The sequence below is a fragment of the Aquarana catesbeiana genome, linkage group LG01 (assembly GCF_042186555.1).
Source record: "Aquarana catesbeiana isolate 2022-GZ linkage group LG01, ASM4218655v1, whole genome shotgun sequence".
NCBI lineage: Eukaryota > Metazoa > Chordata > Amphibia > Anura > Ranidae > Aquarana > Aquarana catesbeiana.
The window spans coordinates 555,756,728-555,772,306 of NC_133324.1; the positions used below are offsets into that span (position 1 = coordinate 555,756,728).

A 15,579-nucleotide genomic window follows, 5' to 3' on the forward strand; every position below is an offset into this window, starting at 1 on the left:
ATTCATTTTTTTTGTCAAACTTGGTTCTCATGAATAAATAAAATGAATGGAACTGGAACTACAATGACCTGAGTTTTTTCTACTGAAAACATAAAATCAGAAAGGCAGCTTCCTGCATTCATGCTGTGGGGTGTGAGAATGTATTTGCTGTACAGCCAGTTAAGTCCCTATGATTTTCCAGCTTGCCCGGAAATATACTGGTGACATTTACTCATGGTGCAGGGCTTTCCTTAGCATACTCCTAGACAAAGCATGATTTTTCCAGTCCTGCTGATAGTAGCCAGATTTGGAAATAATCTTATATTTATGGGCACTCTGGACCTGATACCACTATGCTAACTCTCAAAGGAATGATCTAATGGCCGTGTTAAATTTGTCCAGATCATTAATATTGTTTTTCCATAAGAAAACTGGCATCTATAAAATCTTCCCATTTTATTTTCTTCTTTCTCCATAAGCATGAAAGCATGGGTGATGCGTGCATGTTTATGAAAGTCTTTCTTTCTGCTGTCCGATTTGTCTGCCATCTGTTTAAATAGGTAGCTTAAAGCCAAACTCCAAAATACAAATACAAAGCTCTTTTGGCCCTACTTCTCCTGTGGGTTACAGGAGTGCATGCCATTCTGCACTCCTGTGACCCATTTTCAGCCGACATTGGGCTAAAGTCCGTTGTTAGCTGACATCACTCAGCCGATCCAAACTCTGGAGGGATCCTGACTTTATTGTCGGGATCCACTCATATGCCTGGACCAGCAGTGGGCTCAGGCTCTTAGCAAGCCACATGGAAATTGAGCCAACTACTCCCATCCCCCCCACTGCACAGTGCTCCAGTGAGTACTGGAGGGGCAGAGCCGAGAGTCGGTAACTGACAGTCACCGGCTCTCTGCTCACTGAAGACCGAGAACTGAGCGATCAGTGGTATTTGATCACTAAGTTTTTGGTCTTTTGGTGGCGGGGGGCAGATGCAGCATTGACCTAGGTGAGTATAATTGTTTTTTTTTTAATTCCCACACTTTCTTTTAATAACACATAAGACTTAAAAACTATACAAATTAAAAATGCAACATGCTGTTTCCTACTACAAGATAGTTTTAGTTTGCAGAGGTTACCATATCTGCCTTCCTAAAATATAATACATTTTCCAAACCTTTCATTCCTGTGAAAAAGTACTTAAAAGTAGAAAATGTATACAGCATTTTACAAGCGGTTCTCTGCTCAATATCTAATGTGTTTATATGTCTCTGGTGATGTCATATTAAATGTTATAACAGAGTTCAGTGAACCCGTTCTTTAAAAACAAATCTATCTGAAAAGGATCTAGTTGCAGATGACAGTTACAAAAGTAAGAAAGTGGCCCGTAGCCTTAATTGTAATTAAGAGAGGTAAATCCACTCCAATTATATGTTTTCTGTATTCTGCATTTCCACTGTGTAACTCTCAGTACATTACTACATTATTTAGGAATACTTGATATTTTTCAGTGGACTCCAAGGACAATTATTTCCTGTGATTAATGGCATGTCTTATTTCATATGGCTAACTTACTAACCATGTCACACTTGCTTAACACCACCCGGGAATCCACTGCTAAATGTATCAAGTAGATGGAGAGAGTGGAAATGGGGGAATAAAACAGACTCCAGTGTGGAGTACTGTAAGACACAGATGGTAAAGACACGTTGAGTCAGGGAAAAAAGGAAACATAAAAGGTGAAAATACATACTGTTTGTGTGTGTGTGTGTGTGTGTGTGTATATATATATATATATATATATATATATATATATATATATATATATATATATATATATTAAGCAGAACACCCCCCCTCGGTTTGGTTCATGCCAGAACTCTTGAACACCACAAAAGTTGGACCTGAACCCTAATAATTTTTTCAAGGCTTATATGCAAGGTATTGACCATAAAAAGGGTTTGGGGGTCCGAGCACTGCCCTGAGAGACATGTATCAATGTAAAAAATATTTTTGAAAAAAAGATCATTTTTACAGGAGCAGTGATTTTAATGATGGTTAAAGTGAAACAATAAAAATGAAAAATTCCTCTAAATATAGTGCCTGGGGGCCCCCTTAGTCTGCCTGTAAAGTGGCACATCTATAGCGTGCATAGAACCTGCTGCAGCAAAAGTGACATTTATAAGGAAAAAAAATGACATTTAAATTGCTGGCAAAACAATACCATTTCCGGCTATACAAAAATGTTTTAAAAAAACAGTATGGGGTCCCCCCAGTCCATACCAGGCCCTTTGGGTCTAGTATGAATTTTAAGTGTGGGGTCCCCCCAAAATCCATATCAGACCCTTATCCGAGCATGCAGCCCAGCGGGTCAGGAAAGAATCACATCAGGCCACATGCCCTCAACATGGAGGGGTGCTTTGGGGTGGGGAGGCTCTGCTGTTGATCATCAATCATGATGCCCGCCGCCATCGCTGGACCCGAAAAAAGGAAAAACGCTCCACCCACGTTGAAGGTTAAGCGTTGAATGCCTGCTCTGTCGTTTCAAAATTCTTAAATAGGTAAGGAGTGCGGCCACTTGGTGACATCACCTGGTGCTACCACCCCCTTGTAATGTCCCAGACTGGTGCATGACTGATGCATGCTTGGTTGGTGAGGTCACAAGGGGGCGGTGCCACCAGTTAGAGTCACCAGCTGGCCCTGTCCCTTACGTATTTAAGAACAGAGCAGGCATTTGGCGCTTAGCCTTCGTCGTGAGCGGAGTGTTTTTCTTTCTCTTTTTTGAGGTCCAGTGGTGTCGGTGGACGTTGTGATTGACAATGGATCTACATCGGGGGGACATTGTTTTTTTTTAATAAAGGAATTGTCAAAAACTGCCTCCCATCTGTATTTATTTTTAACAGTTTTTTTGGTGAATGGGTAGGGCGCTCGCTCATGCTGTCCCCCCCCCCTTTCCTGTTCTGCCAGGCTGCATGCTCAAATAAAGGTCTGGTGTGTATTTTGGGGGGAGCCCCACACTGTTTTTTTCACTTTTTTCTATTGCCGGCAATGTTTTTTTTTTTAGCTGTCAACAGGGAAGCCAACACTTTGGCAGTGTTGTCTCCATTAATAATACTGGGTTGAACTGTCAGTTAAAGCTGACCTTTCCAAATTCTTAAAGTGGTATTAAACCCAAAAGCAAATATGTATTATGTTGCAGCTTACAAATTATTGTGCCATGCAGCATAATGCAACTAATGCAGCCATTCTGATGTAATGGCTGCATTAGTGTTCTTGTTAGGCTTTCTTTTATTTGCACCTGTTGATCCAGCCAGTAAGTCTGTTGATTTTCAAGAACAAACTGTCGTGCAGACGTAACAGTTACAGGGTTGAGACAAACCACTTACTACTGACAGGGGTGTCTACAATGATTAACTTTTATTTATGTAAAATCTTTATCCCAAAAGGAAAAAAAACTGTTTGTTGTAACCGCTTATAAAGTGTTAGCTGGAGTTCAGCTTCAATTTGTTAGTGTATCTAAATCTACTAGTTCATCTAACACTCTCCTCCCCCAAGATTAACAATTCTGCAGTCCAAAGATGTCCCTGTGCTCCTTCATCCAGAGTGGAGGCACTTTAATACAGAAGGTGTGTTACTGGCCAGATCACCAGCTGAAAACAAAGGGATAAAAGCTTTAAAAAAAGAAAACTAATGCAGCCACCACATCTATTGATTGGTAAGCTGCAAAATATAACAATTTAGATTTTGGATTTAATATCCCTGTAACCCATTAGTCTGGTTTAGAATTACACCTGGCTGGACCTGGGCTTAAAAATTAATTTAAATATTAGTGCTAACACATGCCCCATTATGATCCATATTTTCTTACAAATACAAGTGTACTTATCAGTGGCAGTCGCTCCATTAGGACTCCCGGCCAATCGGGTCTCAGGACCCACATCCTGTTCGGCCAGGAGGAGAAGCAACGGCCCAGCATGTCCCACGACAAGCTGGAGCAAGCTGGAGCGAAGAGCAGCCTAAAGTAAGGCCACTGATCGCCGCCTTGCAGTCTGTTTCCCGCTGCGGGGGGGGGGGGGCAGGTGGTTGCAGTAGTGCGAGTGAAGGGGGGCAGGTTTGTTTGCTGCCCCGACCCAAAATATTAAGCAGTAGCCACCACTAATACGTATATAAACAAAACGTCAAAAAATCTCTTTCATATATGGTAGTTTTATTATAATTTCCCTTTAATAACAATAATAATTTACCTTTTCCCTGATTTCCAGTCCGTAGTCTCTAGAAGGAGGATCATTCACATAGGAACATGTCCTGCTTTTTAATTGACTCATAGAACAAGTGAAGTATTTTGCTCTATTTAGCAATAATAAGTACTGTTACTCCTTTCTAAGTGTTAACTCGAATACCATGAACCTTTTACAGCTAGAGTCATCTGACAATAGAAAGTCGCATTTGGATTTATCGGGCATCAGGGAGAAAGCTTTGGAGGAGTGTAAGGACGTAATGCCAGGAATAGAAGTCACAGCTGGTCCAGACTGGCTTATTTCAATAAAGGAATTAATCTTAATTCCTTGAACAGGAAACAGACTTTAAATAATATTAACAAGCTTTCAAGAGCTGCAAAAGTTTCAGTTAAAATGTTGAATGAAGAAAATCTAATATTATTACTAAAAAAAAATATATATACCTAAATACTGAAGTGACATTTTATAAAACAGTATTATTACTATTTTCACAATGATGCTCAGTGTTCTTCAATCTGGATAACTTCATAAACTCCAGATCAGATACAAGTTTGAGCTCTACCTTACTCCATCCAGCAGTAACAGCAGTGGCGTAGCGTGGGGGGTGCAGGGGGTGCCGTGGCCCCGGGCGCGATATTTAGGGGGGCGCCAGTATGTGTCACTGGCTGCCTCCTCCTAATTTCTAATTTTGTGTCCCCGGGCTCCGGCCGCCATGTTAAGTGTCCGGCGCCCTGTGATTGGGTGTATGGGGGTCATGTGAGGCGCCCCGCCTCCGCACATGACCCCCATACACCCAATCACAGGGCGCTGGATACTGAACATGGCAGCAAGCAGAGCGCAGGGGAGAGAAGAAAGTGAGCCGCTGCTGTGTTCTCCTCCTCATCCGGATCGATGCAGCCAGGATAAGAAGGTAAGTGAGAGTCTTGTTACTGGGAGGGGGAGGGAGGGGGGCGAGAGAGACTGTAGGCAGGACAGTGTAGTGTAGTATAGTATGGAGGTCAGTGTAGTGTCACTATGGGGGGGCAGTGTAGTGGACAGTATAGTCAGGGCCGGATTAACATAGGGGCTGGTGGAGCTGCAGCTCCAGGCCCCTCCCTCAATATAGGCCCATGCCAGTGGCTTGTCAATTCCTGTGTGCCTTCCTGAAGGAAGAGGAGCCCTCTGTGCTCACATGGAGGAGACAAGTCAGTGCAGCCGAGTCCTGTCTCTGCCGATGCCTGACTCCTATCACATGATCTGTTCACTCACACAGATCCTCAGTGTCTGGGGGAGGGGCGCTGATGTCCTAACCAGCAGGAGCCCGGGAGGAAGGACATCTTACATGCTGTTATGATAAGGTCAGTACATTTGTTAGGGGGATGTTGTGTAATTATTGTGCTAGGGGACAGACTGCCAGCTTCCCCCCATGTAATGTGCTCTCTTGTGCCCAGTGCCCATCATGTCATGTGCATTGCAGTGCCCCTATGTAATGTGCTGTGCCCACCATGTCATGTGCATTGCAGTGCCCCTATGTAATGTGCTGTGCCCACCATGTCATGTGCATTGCAGTGCCCACTATGTAAAGTGCTGTGACCACCATGTCATGTGCATTGCAGTGCCCCGCATGTCATGTCATGTGCCTTGCAGTGCCCCCATGTAATGTGCTGTGCCCACCATGTCATGTCATGTGCCTTGCAGTGCCCCCATGTAATGTGCTGTGCCCACCATGTCATGTCATGTGCCTTGCAGTGCCCCCCATGTAATGTTCTGTGCCCACCATGTCCTGTCATGTGCATTGCAGTGCCCCTATGTAATGTGCTGTGCCCACCATGTCGTGCATTGCAGTGCCCCCCATGTAATGTGCTGTGCCCACCATGTCATGTGCCTTGCAGTGTCCCCATGTAATGTTCTGTGCCCACCATGTCATGTGCCTTGCAGTGCCCACCATGTCATGTGCTGTCATGTGCCCACCATGTCATGTGCCTTGCAGTGCCCCCCATGTAATGTGCTGTGCCCACCATGTCATGTGCCTTGCAGTGCCCCCCATGTAATGTGCTGTGTCCAGTATGTCATTTGCTGTACGTTGCAGTGCCCACCATGTAATGCGCTGTGCTGAACAATGTCATGTGCTGTGCATTGCATTGCCCTTCATGTGATGTGCAGTGCCCACTATGTCATGCTGTGCCTTGCAGTGCCCATGTCATGTGCAGTTCCTAACATGTAATGTGCAGTTGCATTTCCCACCATGAAACGTGCTATGCCATGCAGTGCCCACCATGTAATGTGTTGTGCCCACCATGTAATGTTATGTGCCATTCAGTGCCCACCATGTAATGCGCTGTGCCCACCATGTCATGTGCCTTGCAGTGCCCCCCATGTAATGTGCTGTGCCCACCATGTCATGTCATGTGCCTTGCAGTGCCCCCCATGTAATGTGCTGTGTCCAGTATGTCATTTGCTGTACATTGCAGTGCCCACCATGTAAAGCGCTGTGCTGACCATGTCATGTGCTGTGCATTGCATTGCCCTTCATGTGATGTGCATTGCCCACTATGTCATGCTGTGCCTTGCAGTGCCCACCATGTAATGTGCAGTGCCCACCATGTCATGTGCTGTGCCTTGCATTGCCCACCATGTAATGTGCAGTGCCCACCATGTCATGTGATGTGCCATCCAGTGCCAACCATGTCATGTGCAATGCCCACCATGTCATGGCTGTGCCTTGCAATGCCCGCTATGTAATTTGCAGTGTCCACCATGTCATGTGCTGTGCCATACAGTGATCCCCCCATGCAATGTGCAGTGCCCACCGTGTAATGTGCAGCGCCCACCATGTCATGTGCACTTCCCACCATGTCATGTGCTATGCTGTGCCCACCCTGCCATATGCTGTGCCCAGCATGTAGTGTGTTGTGCCCACTGTGTAATGTGCTGTGCTGTTCAACAGTGCCCACCATGTTATGTGCAGTTCCTAACATGTAATGTGCAGTTGCATTTCCCACCATGAAACGTGCTATGCCATGCAGTGCCCACCATGTAATGTGTTGTGCCTACCATGTAATGTTATGTGCCATTCAGTGCCCACCATGTAATGCGCTGTGCCCACCACGTCATGTGCTGTGCCATGCAGTGCCCACCATGTAATGCGCTGTACCCACCATGTAATGTGCTGTGTCATGCAGTGCCCACCATGTCATGTGCAGTGCCCATCATGTAAATTGCTGTGCAGTGCCCACCATGTCATGTGCTGTGTTGTGCCCGCCATGTCATGTGCTGCACCATGCAGTGCCTACCATGTAATATGCTGTACTCACCATGTAATGTGCTGTACATTGTCCACCATGGCATGTGCCGTGCAGTACCCACAATGGAATGTGGTGTGCAGGGCTCATCATGTCATGTGTGGTGTCCACCATTTAATGTGCTGTGCTCACAATGTAATGTGCTGTGCTGTGTCATGCAGTGCCCACCTTGTCATGTGCTGTGCAGTGCCCACCATGCTATGTGCAGTACCCACTATATAATGTGTTGTGCCCACCATATAATGTTCTGTGCAGTGCCCACTTGTAATGTCCAGTGCCCACCATGTAATGTGCTCAGCTGTGCCTGCCATGTCATGTGCTGTGCCCACCATATAAGGTCCTGTGCCCACTGTGTGCATGAGCTGTGCCCACCATGAAATGTGTTGTGTTGTGCAGTACCAACCATGTCATGTGCTGTGCCCACCATATAATGTACTGTGCCTACCTTGTAATGTGCTGTATTGGGCAGTGCCAACCTCGTAATGTGCTGTGCCCGCCATTAAATGTGCTGTATCCATGTATCCACCATGTAATGTGTTGTGCCAACCATGTGATGTACTGTGCTATACCCCCCCTCCCATGTAATGGACTATGCTGTGCCCCCCACAGACTCACCCCCTCACTCCCACCCCCCTCTCTCTCTCATCCCCTCTCTTTCACCCTGTTCTCTCTCTCACCCCCTTCACCCCCTACCACCCTCTCTCTCTCTCTCTCTCATCCCCTCTCTTTCACCCTGTTCTCTCTCTCACCCCCTTCACCCCCTACCACCCTCTCTCTCTCTCTCTCTCTCTCTCTCTCTCTCTCTCTCTCTCTCTCTCTCTCTCCCCCTCTCTTTAATTTAAATTTCACAAAAAATTGTTTGCGTTTTCATTTTATTTATTTTCATAAAAAGGCCCACCAACATCCTTAGCACCAGGCCCATGATGCTCTTAATCTGGGCCTGAGTATAGTGGTCAGTATAGTGGTTAGTGTAGTATAGTATAGTGGTTAGCAATAGTGGTCAGTATAGTGTAGTTTAGTATGGAGGTCAGTGTAGTGTAGTGGACAGTGTAGTATGGTGGTCAGTATAGTGTAGTATAGTGGACAGTGTAGTATGGTGGTCAGTATAGTGTAGTGTAGTGGACAGTATAGTGTAGTGGACAGTGTAGTATGGTGGTCAGTGTAGTATGGTGGTCAGTGTAGTGGTCAGTGTAGTGGTTAGTGTAGTGGTCAGTGTAGTATGGTGGTCAGTATAGTGTAGTATAGTGGACAGTGTAGTATGGTGGTCAGTATAGTGGACAGTGTAGTGGTTAGTGTAGTGGACAGTGTAGTATGGTGGTCAGTGTAGTATGGTGGACAGTGTAGTATGGTGGTCAGTGTAATATAGTGGACAGTGTAGTATGTTGGACAGTGTAGTATGTTGGACAGTATAGTGTAGTGTAGTGGACAGTGTAGTATGGTGGACAGTGTAGTATGGTGGTCAGTGTAGTGGTTAGTGTAGTGGTCAGTGTAGTATGGTGGTCAATATAGTGTAGTATAGTGGACAGTGTAGTATGGTGGTCAGTATAGTGTGGTATAGTGGTCAGTGTAGTGGTTAGTGTAGTGGACAGTGTAGTATAGTGGTCAGTGTAGTGGTCAGTGTAGTGGTCAGTGTAGTGGTCAGTGTAGTATGGTGGTCAGTGTAGTATGGTGGTCAGTGTAGTATAGTGGACAGTGTAGTATGGTGGTGAGTATAGTGTAGTATGGTGGACAGTGTAGTATGGTGGTCAGTGTAGTATGGTGGTCAGTGTAGTATGGTGGTCAGTATAGTGTAGTATGGTGGTCAGTGTAGTATGGTGGTCAGTGTAGTATGGTGGTCAGTGTAGTGTAGTGGTCAGTGTAGTGTAGTGGTCAGTGTAGTGTAGTGGTCAGTGTAGTATAGTGTAGTATGGTGGTCAGTGTAGTATGGTGGTCAGTGTAGTATGGTGGTCAGTATAATGTAGTATAGTGGTCAGTATAGTGGACAGTGTAGTATGGTGGTCAGTATAGTGTAGTATAGTGGACAGTGTAGTATGGTGGTCAGTATAGTATAGTATAGTGGACAGTGTAGTATGGTGGTCAGTATAGTGTAGTATAGTGGACAGTGTAGTATGGTGGTCAGTATAGTGTAGTATAGTGGACAGTGTAGTATGGTGGTCAAGTGTAGTGTAGTATAGTGGACAGTGTAATGTAGTATAGTGGTCAGTGTAGTATGGTGGTCAGTGTAGTATGGTGGTCAGTGTAGTATAGTGGACAGTGTAGTATAGTGGTCAGTGTAGTATGGTGGTCAGTATAGTGGACAGTGTAGTATGGTGGTCAAGTGTAGTGTAGTGTAGTATAGTGGACAGTGCAGTGTAGTATAGTGGTCAGTATAGTGGACAGTGTAGTATGGTGGTCAGTGTAGTGGTCAGTGTAATATAGTGGTCAGTATAGTATAGTGGTCAGTATAGTATAGTGGACAATGTAGTGTAGTGGACAGTGTAGTTCTCTGTGTAGTGGTCAGTATAGGAATCAGGTAGGTCAGTACTATTGTATTTGAAGGGACTCAGGGATAGCTAAAAGTCCGCAGGTTGGGGGGGGCGCAAATTACTTGCCTTGCCCCGGGTGCTGACAACCCACGCTACGCCACTGAGTAACAGTATATGATATGCTTGCAAACCATGTGCTTTCAGTACATATTGCTTCTTTTCTGAACTCCGTCCCTTGTCCTTTGTCATATATGTTCCTCAAAATTGCATGCATGTGCACATGTTGGGCCTGTAAAGCATATTCTATAGCTATACATGTTGTTGGTACACCACTTGTTTCGCCTTAATGGTTTAAATGAGGTAATAATAGAACTGTGCAAGTTCTAAAGCCCTGTACATACTGGTTGAAAATCATCTAAAATCAGCTGGTACAGTAGAAACCGGCCGACATTCGGCCCGTGTGTACAGGTCCACGTCCTTGCTCAGCTAGCTGCTATTTTGAGAGGTTTCAAGATATGAATGCTGAAGATTGGTGATCCAATAACTGAAATTTATACGCGGGGAAGTGTTGGTAAATCTGGAGATATTGTAACTACTGGATAAGACTACCAGAGGGAGAAGACGTATTGGGACCTGTTGATAGGTCTGAGTGAAAGGTGAGCGCATAGGTTGATTGGTGGCAGATCACGTGGTGCTCGAGTTGTTGTACACTAAAGAGATATGGGATTGAACACCTAACTTCATGCTGATATGAACTACTGATATGGACTTTTTTTGATTTTTCACTATATTTATTTATCAGATTGTGCAAGCTCTATTTAAGGGGTTTTCACAACTGTTTCATCACACCACATATATTGGTATTTAAGGATACACATTCCTTTGTAGTGTTTTTCTGCACATTTCACTTGAAAACCAACCACCTTGGGTTTCATAGTAGGGAGAATTGTAAAGTACTGTTTCACGTATATTATTTATTTTCCTTGTCAAAAGAAGTTTATTGAGTATACAATATTATAAAGATACATAAAGTAAGTTTACAAGGATCTATAAAGTAAGCTCATTGTTTTACAGTAGGGATTATATAGGTAAATATCATGAAATTTCAAATATTAAACATTGGGTTCACGTAAACCTAAATTAAAGATATATATCATTTCCTTAGTTACTTTTGTAGGTATTTAAATGATTTATACCTACTATATATATTGTTTACAGGTAGAGTGTATATAGGTCAAATAAATTCTGATAATGAGCTTTAATCGTAAGGTGGAGAAAAGGAAAGAGAAAGAAGAAAAAGGGTAGAAATGCAGAGGTATGGTCCACAAGGTTGTCCCGCTCGTCAGTTTATTATTCTTTTTAGTTCTCTTTGAAGCCTTAGAATGGGTGTCTCTGTAAGTCATTTAATCTGTTACCATGGCAACAGGACAGAGTCATTGAAATTTGACAGGAACTGTTGTTTTATCCAAGGATGTCAAAGTTTTTCAAATTTTGGAATTTGATTTTGATCGATGGCTGCCATCTTAGCATGGGACATTGTATTATTCATTCTGTGAATTGTTTCTGCTAGTACCAACGTAGGAGATTTCCATGCTTTGGCCACTGTTTGTTTTGCAGCCGTTATTAGTTGGATCATAAGTTTGAATTGAGAGAGTGTTAACCATTCCGGTTTTAGATTAAGTAAAGTTATATATGGATCTGGTTGTATTATTTTTTTAAATATTTTAGTTGCAATCACGAAGACTTCCTTCCAGAAGGTTTGGATTACTGGGCACGTCCACCATATGTGTAAATGTGTGCCTATTTCTGGGCATCCTCGAAAACAAAGAGCTGAGGTATTAGGTGAATATTTTGCCACTCTAGCGGGTACAAGGTACCAGCGAGTTAGGACTTTATAATTTGTCTCCAGTGCTAAGATGTTGGGTGAAGATGACTTAGATGTGAGCCATATGTTAGACCAGTCCGTGTCTTCTAAAGTTCGTCCCAGGTCCTCCTCCCACCTCTGAACGTAAGAGGGTCTATTAAGATTTACTACTCCATATAATTGATTATAAAGTGATGAAATTGTACCTTTAGCAAATGGATCTTTTGTACAGATTGATTCAAAAATGGATAATTGGGATAATGGTGTATCCCCCTTTAGGAATGGTGTATAGAAATTTTTGATTTGGAGATATCTAAATATCTCAGAGTTTGGTAGATCATATTTTTCTCTAAGCGATGGGAATGAAAGTAATGATTTAGATGCTATGAAGTCATTTAGTGTCTGAATGCCTGATGTTGTCCAAGCTTTAAAAGAATTTGGGTAGATCCATGCCGGATAAAAGGCCGGATTTCTGATAAAAGAAAGGAGAGGATTGTGTGGAGATTGTAACTGATATTTGGTTTTTAGTTTATCCCAGAGAGATAAGAAGTGTTTAGTTATGGGATTATGAATTTTAAAGTGGTCTTTAGGATCAAGCCATAACAAGTTTGATATTAATAGAGGGTCATTTTTGTGAAGCCTCTATAAATACCCATAATGGGATTTCCTGTTTTGCATGGTATTTGGACAGACTGGCCAAATGTGCTGCTCTGTAGTAGTTAGTAAAATTAGGGTATACCAGGCCTCCTTTATTTTTGGGAAGATGTAGTGTGTGTATAGGTATACGTGGTTTAGAAGAGCCCCATATAAATGAAGTTGCTCTTTTTTGTTCTATTCTCAAAAAATAGGAAGGAATTGGAATAGGGAGGACTCTGAATAGATAAAGCAATTTGGGTAGAATAGTCATTTTGATTGCATTAATCTTCCCTATCCAGGATAAAGGAAGTTGCGACCATTGTTTTATTAGATTTGTGATCTGTCTTAATACAGGAGAATAATTGGTTGAGAATAAGTCAGAATGAGATGCTGTTAAATGAATTCCAAGATATGGGATTGATTTTTCTGCCCATGTGAATGGGAGTGCAGCCCTAGCCGGGATCAATTCCATGTTTGTGAGCGAAATATTAAGCACTAGGCATTTCTTAGGATTAATCATAAGGCCGGATAGGGCTGCAAATCCATCAAGAGCTGGTATTAAGTTAGGACCAGAGACCTGTGGTGATGATAGAAAAAGTAATATATCGTCTGCAAATATACATAATTTGTGTGTAATACCTCCTACTTCAATGCCAGTTATAGTTTGGTTTGTTCTGATGTATTGGGCCATGGGTTCGAGTATAAGGGCAAATAATAAGGGAGATAATGGGCAACCCTGTCGGGTACCTCTTTCGATATTAAAGGCATCAGATTTGTATCCAGCGTATTTTATATAGGCTTTGGGTTTATTATATAATGCTTTGATCCATGTTAAAAAGTGGGGTCCAAAACCCCATTTTTGTAATGAATATTGCATATATTGCCAGGATACTGTGTCAAATGCCCTCTTAATATCGAGAGATAGAAAACATAAAGGGATTTTCCGTTTTTGAGCAATATGTGCCAATAACACTGCCCTGCGTATATTATCGCCTGCCTGTCTATTTGGCATGAAGCCTACTTGATCTCTATGTATTAATTTTCCTATAATGCTATTGAGGCGTTTTGCTATTATTTTTGCTAATAATTTAATATCAAGGTTTAACAGAGAGATAGGCCGATAATTCACACAGGAAGTATCATCAGAAAGGGGTTTTGGGATCATACAAACAATTGCCATTAGTGTTTCTTGCCGAAAAGAATGTCCTTCTAGAAGTTTGTTAAAAGTTTCAGTGAGAATGGGAGAGAGTATTTCTGAGAATGTTTTATAGTATAAAGCCGAGTAGCCGTCTGGGCCTGGTCTTTTGTTAAGTTTTAGGTCTTTTATGGCGTTAGCAACTTCATCTATATTTATAGGCTCATCCAAACTGCTTTTTTGATTCTGAGACAACTCAGGTAAGGTTATTTTTGAGAAAAAGTATTCAGCCTCTGTAGGATTAAATTCATTGTTTGTCTTGTATAAAGTTGCGAGATGTGAGTGAAATTTATGGACTAATTTAACTGGATTACAAGTATAAACATTTTTTGATAATTTCAAACGTATTGGTTTGAAAGATTTGTTAGTTGAATTTAATGCCCGAGCCAAATATGTACCTGGTTTGTTTGTATTCATGTAGAAATTGTGTTTGGAGCGTTTGAGGGATTTATCAACTGACTCAGTGAGAAATAGATCGTATTCCAATCTAGATTTTTCCAGATGAGATTTTGTACTCTGAGATGGATTATCTTGGAATGATATGTAGGCTGCATTAAAATTGAGTTCTAGTTTTTTTGCTAGATTTTTGCGTTCCCGTTTAAATAGTGCCATTTGTCTTTGTATTGTACCACGCAAGACAGGCTTATGAGCTTCCCACAGTGTTATTGGGGAAATGTCTGTTGTATTATTAATTGATATGTATTCCTTTAAAGCTTGTTCAATGGCCATCTGATGTAGTGGGTGTTTGAGCATTATGTCCAGTAAGTACCACGTTGGGTCATTCGCTTTTGGTATGGCTGAGGCTATAGTAGTGTATACTGCATTATGGTCAGACCACGGAATCGGAATTATATCTGACGCAATAATTTCTGGTATCATTCCTATTGTTAGAAAAATATGATCTATTGTGGTGAAGGTTTGATGAGGGTGCGAGAAATAAGTGAATTTCTTTTTCATTGGGTTACTTTCTCTCCACGAATCTACCAGATTGTATTTGGAAAGAAGTTGAGAAAAAGGTAATCTAGAGGTTATTTTGGATGGTGTAAAAGGTAATTTATCTAGAAATGGGAGGAGGACCTGGTTCGAATCCCCGCACATTATCACTGTTCCTATTTTGTGTGTATTAATCATTTGTAATATATGTGAGAGGAATGGTGTAGGTTGTTTGTTAGGAGCGTAGTAGGAAATCACCGTGATTGCTGTATCCATTATATAACCCATGAGTATCAGGTATCTACCTTCTGGGTCTTTAATTTCTGATGATAAGGTGAATGGTGTGGATCGGTGAAATGCAATTAGAGTACCCCTTTGTTTGGTACAGGCAGAAGCCGTGTAAATTTGTTGATAAAAAGGAGAAATATATTTTGGAGTAGAATCTTTGGTGAAGTGTGTTTCTTGGAGGCATACTATGTGAGTCTTCTTGTTATGGAAAGTACGGAAGGCTTTGGTCCTTTTTTGAGGGACATTTATTCCCTGAACATTCAGGGAAAGTATATTCAGTGGTGCCATGGCAACAGATCAAATAGTTTTGACTTACTTTTTGTTATGCAGAGCTGACTGCGCAGATCAACCTGTGTGGACTGAAGAGATGAAAAGATAGAAAAGAAACCAGTGAATTCTGGAGTAAAGAGTAAACAAAAACCATATGAGATTAGATGATACATTGTATAAATTATTTTTTGCAAGTAATCACAATTTACCCATGAAAGAGAATAAATATCTCTCTCAGGGGAATAAGTGCCTTCGTCACACTCCCACATAATATGGTTGGGAGAATGAGGAGGGCTAATGGGGGTACACGGATCTTCCGCTTACAGGAGAGAAGTGCTATGTCAAAAGACATCAAAATGATGATTCATTAATTGGAGTGCAGAATATAGTTTTTGTTGAAATTATTTATTCCAGGGTGGTTGTATATGGTTAATTTTGC

At 42.3% G+C, this 15,579-nt stretch overlaps 1 protein-coding gene across 4 annotated transcripts in view; it reads left to right on the plus strand.

Moving 5' to 3' along the window:
* The window catches only part of CRLF1 (cytokine receptor like factor 1), a 240,440-nt gene that overhangs the window by 214,753 nt on the left and 10,108 nt on the right, over positions 1-15,579 (plus strand). For 2 of the 4 annotated variants that reach the window (XR_012235660.1, XM_073595878.1), the window contains exon 8: positions 5,461-5,545. The exons of the other annotated variants lie outside the window; for them this stretch is intronic. Coding sequence is in view for 1 of the 2 variants with exons in the window: in XM_073595878.1 (XP_073451979.1) it covers positions 5,461-5,541 (81 nt within the window). In the remaining variant the exon portion in view is untranslated. The remainder of the gene's footprint in view (positions 1-5,460; positions 5,546-15,579) is intronic. 4 annotated transcript variants of the gene reach the window in all.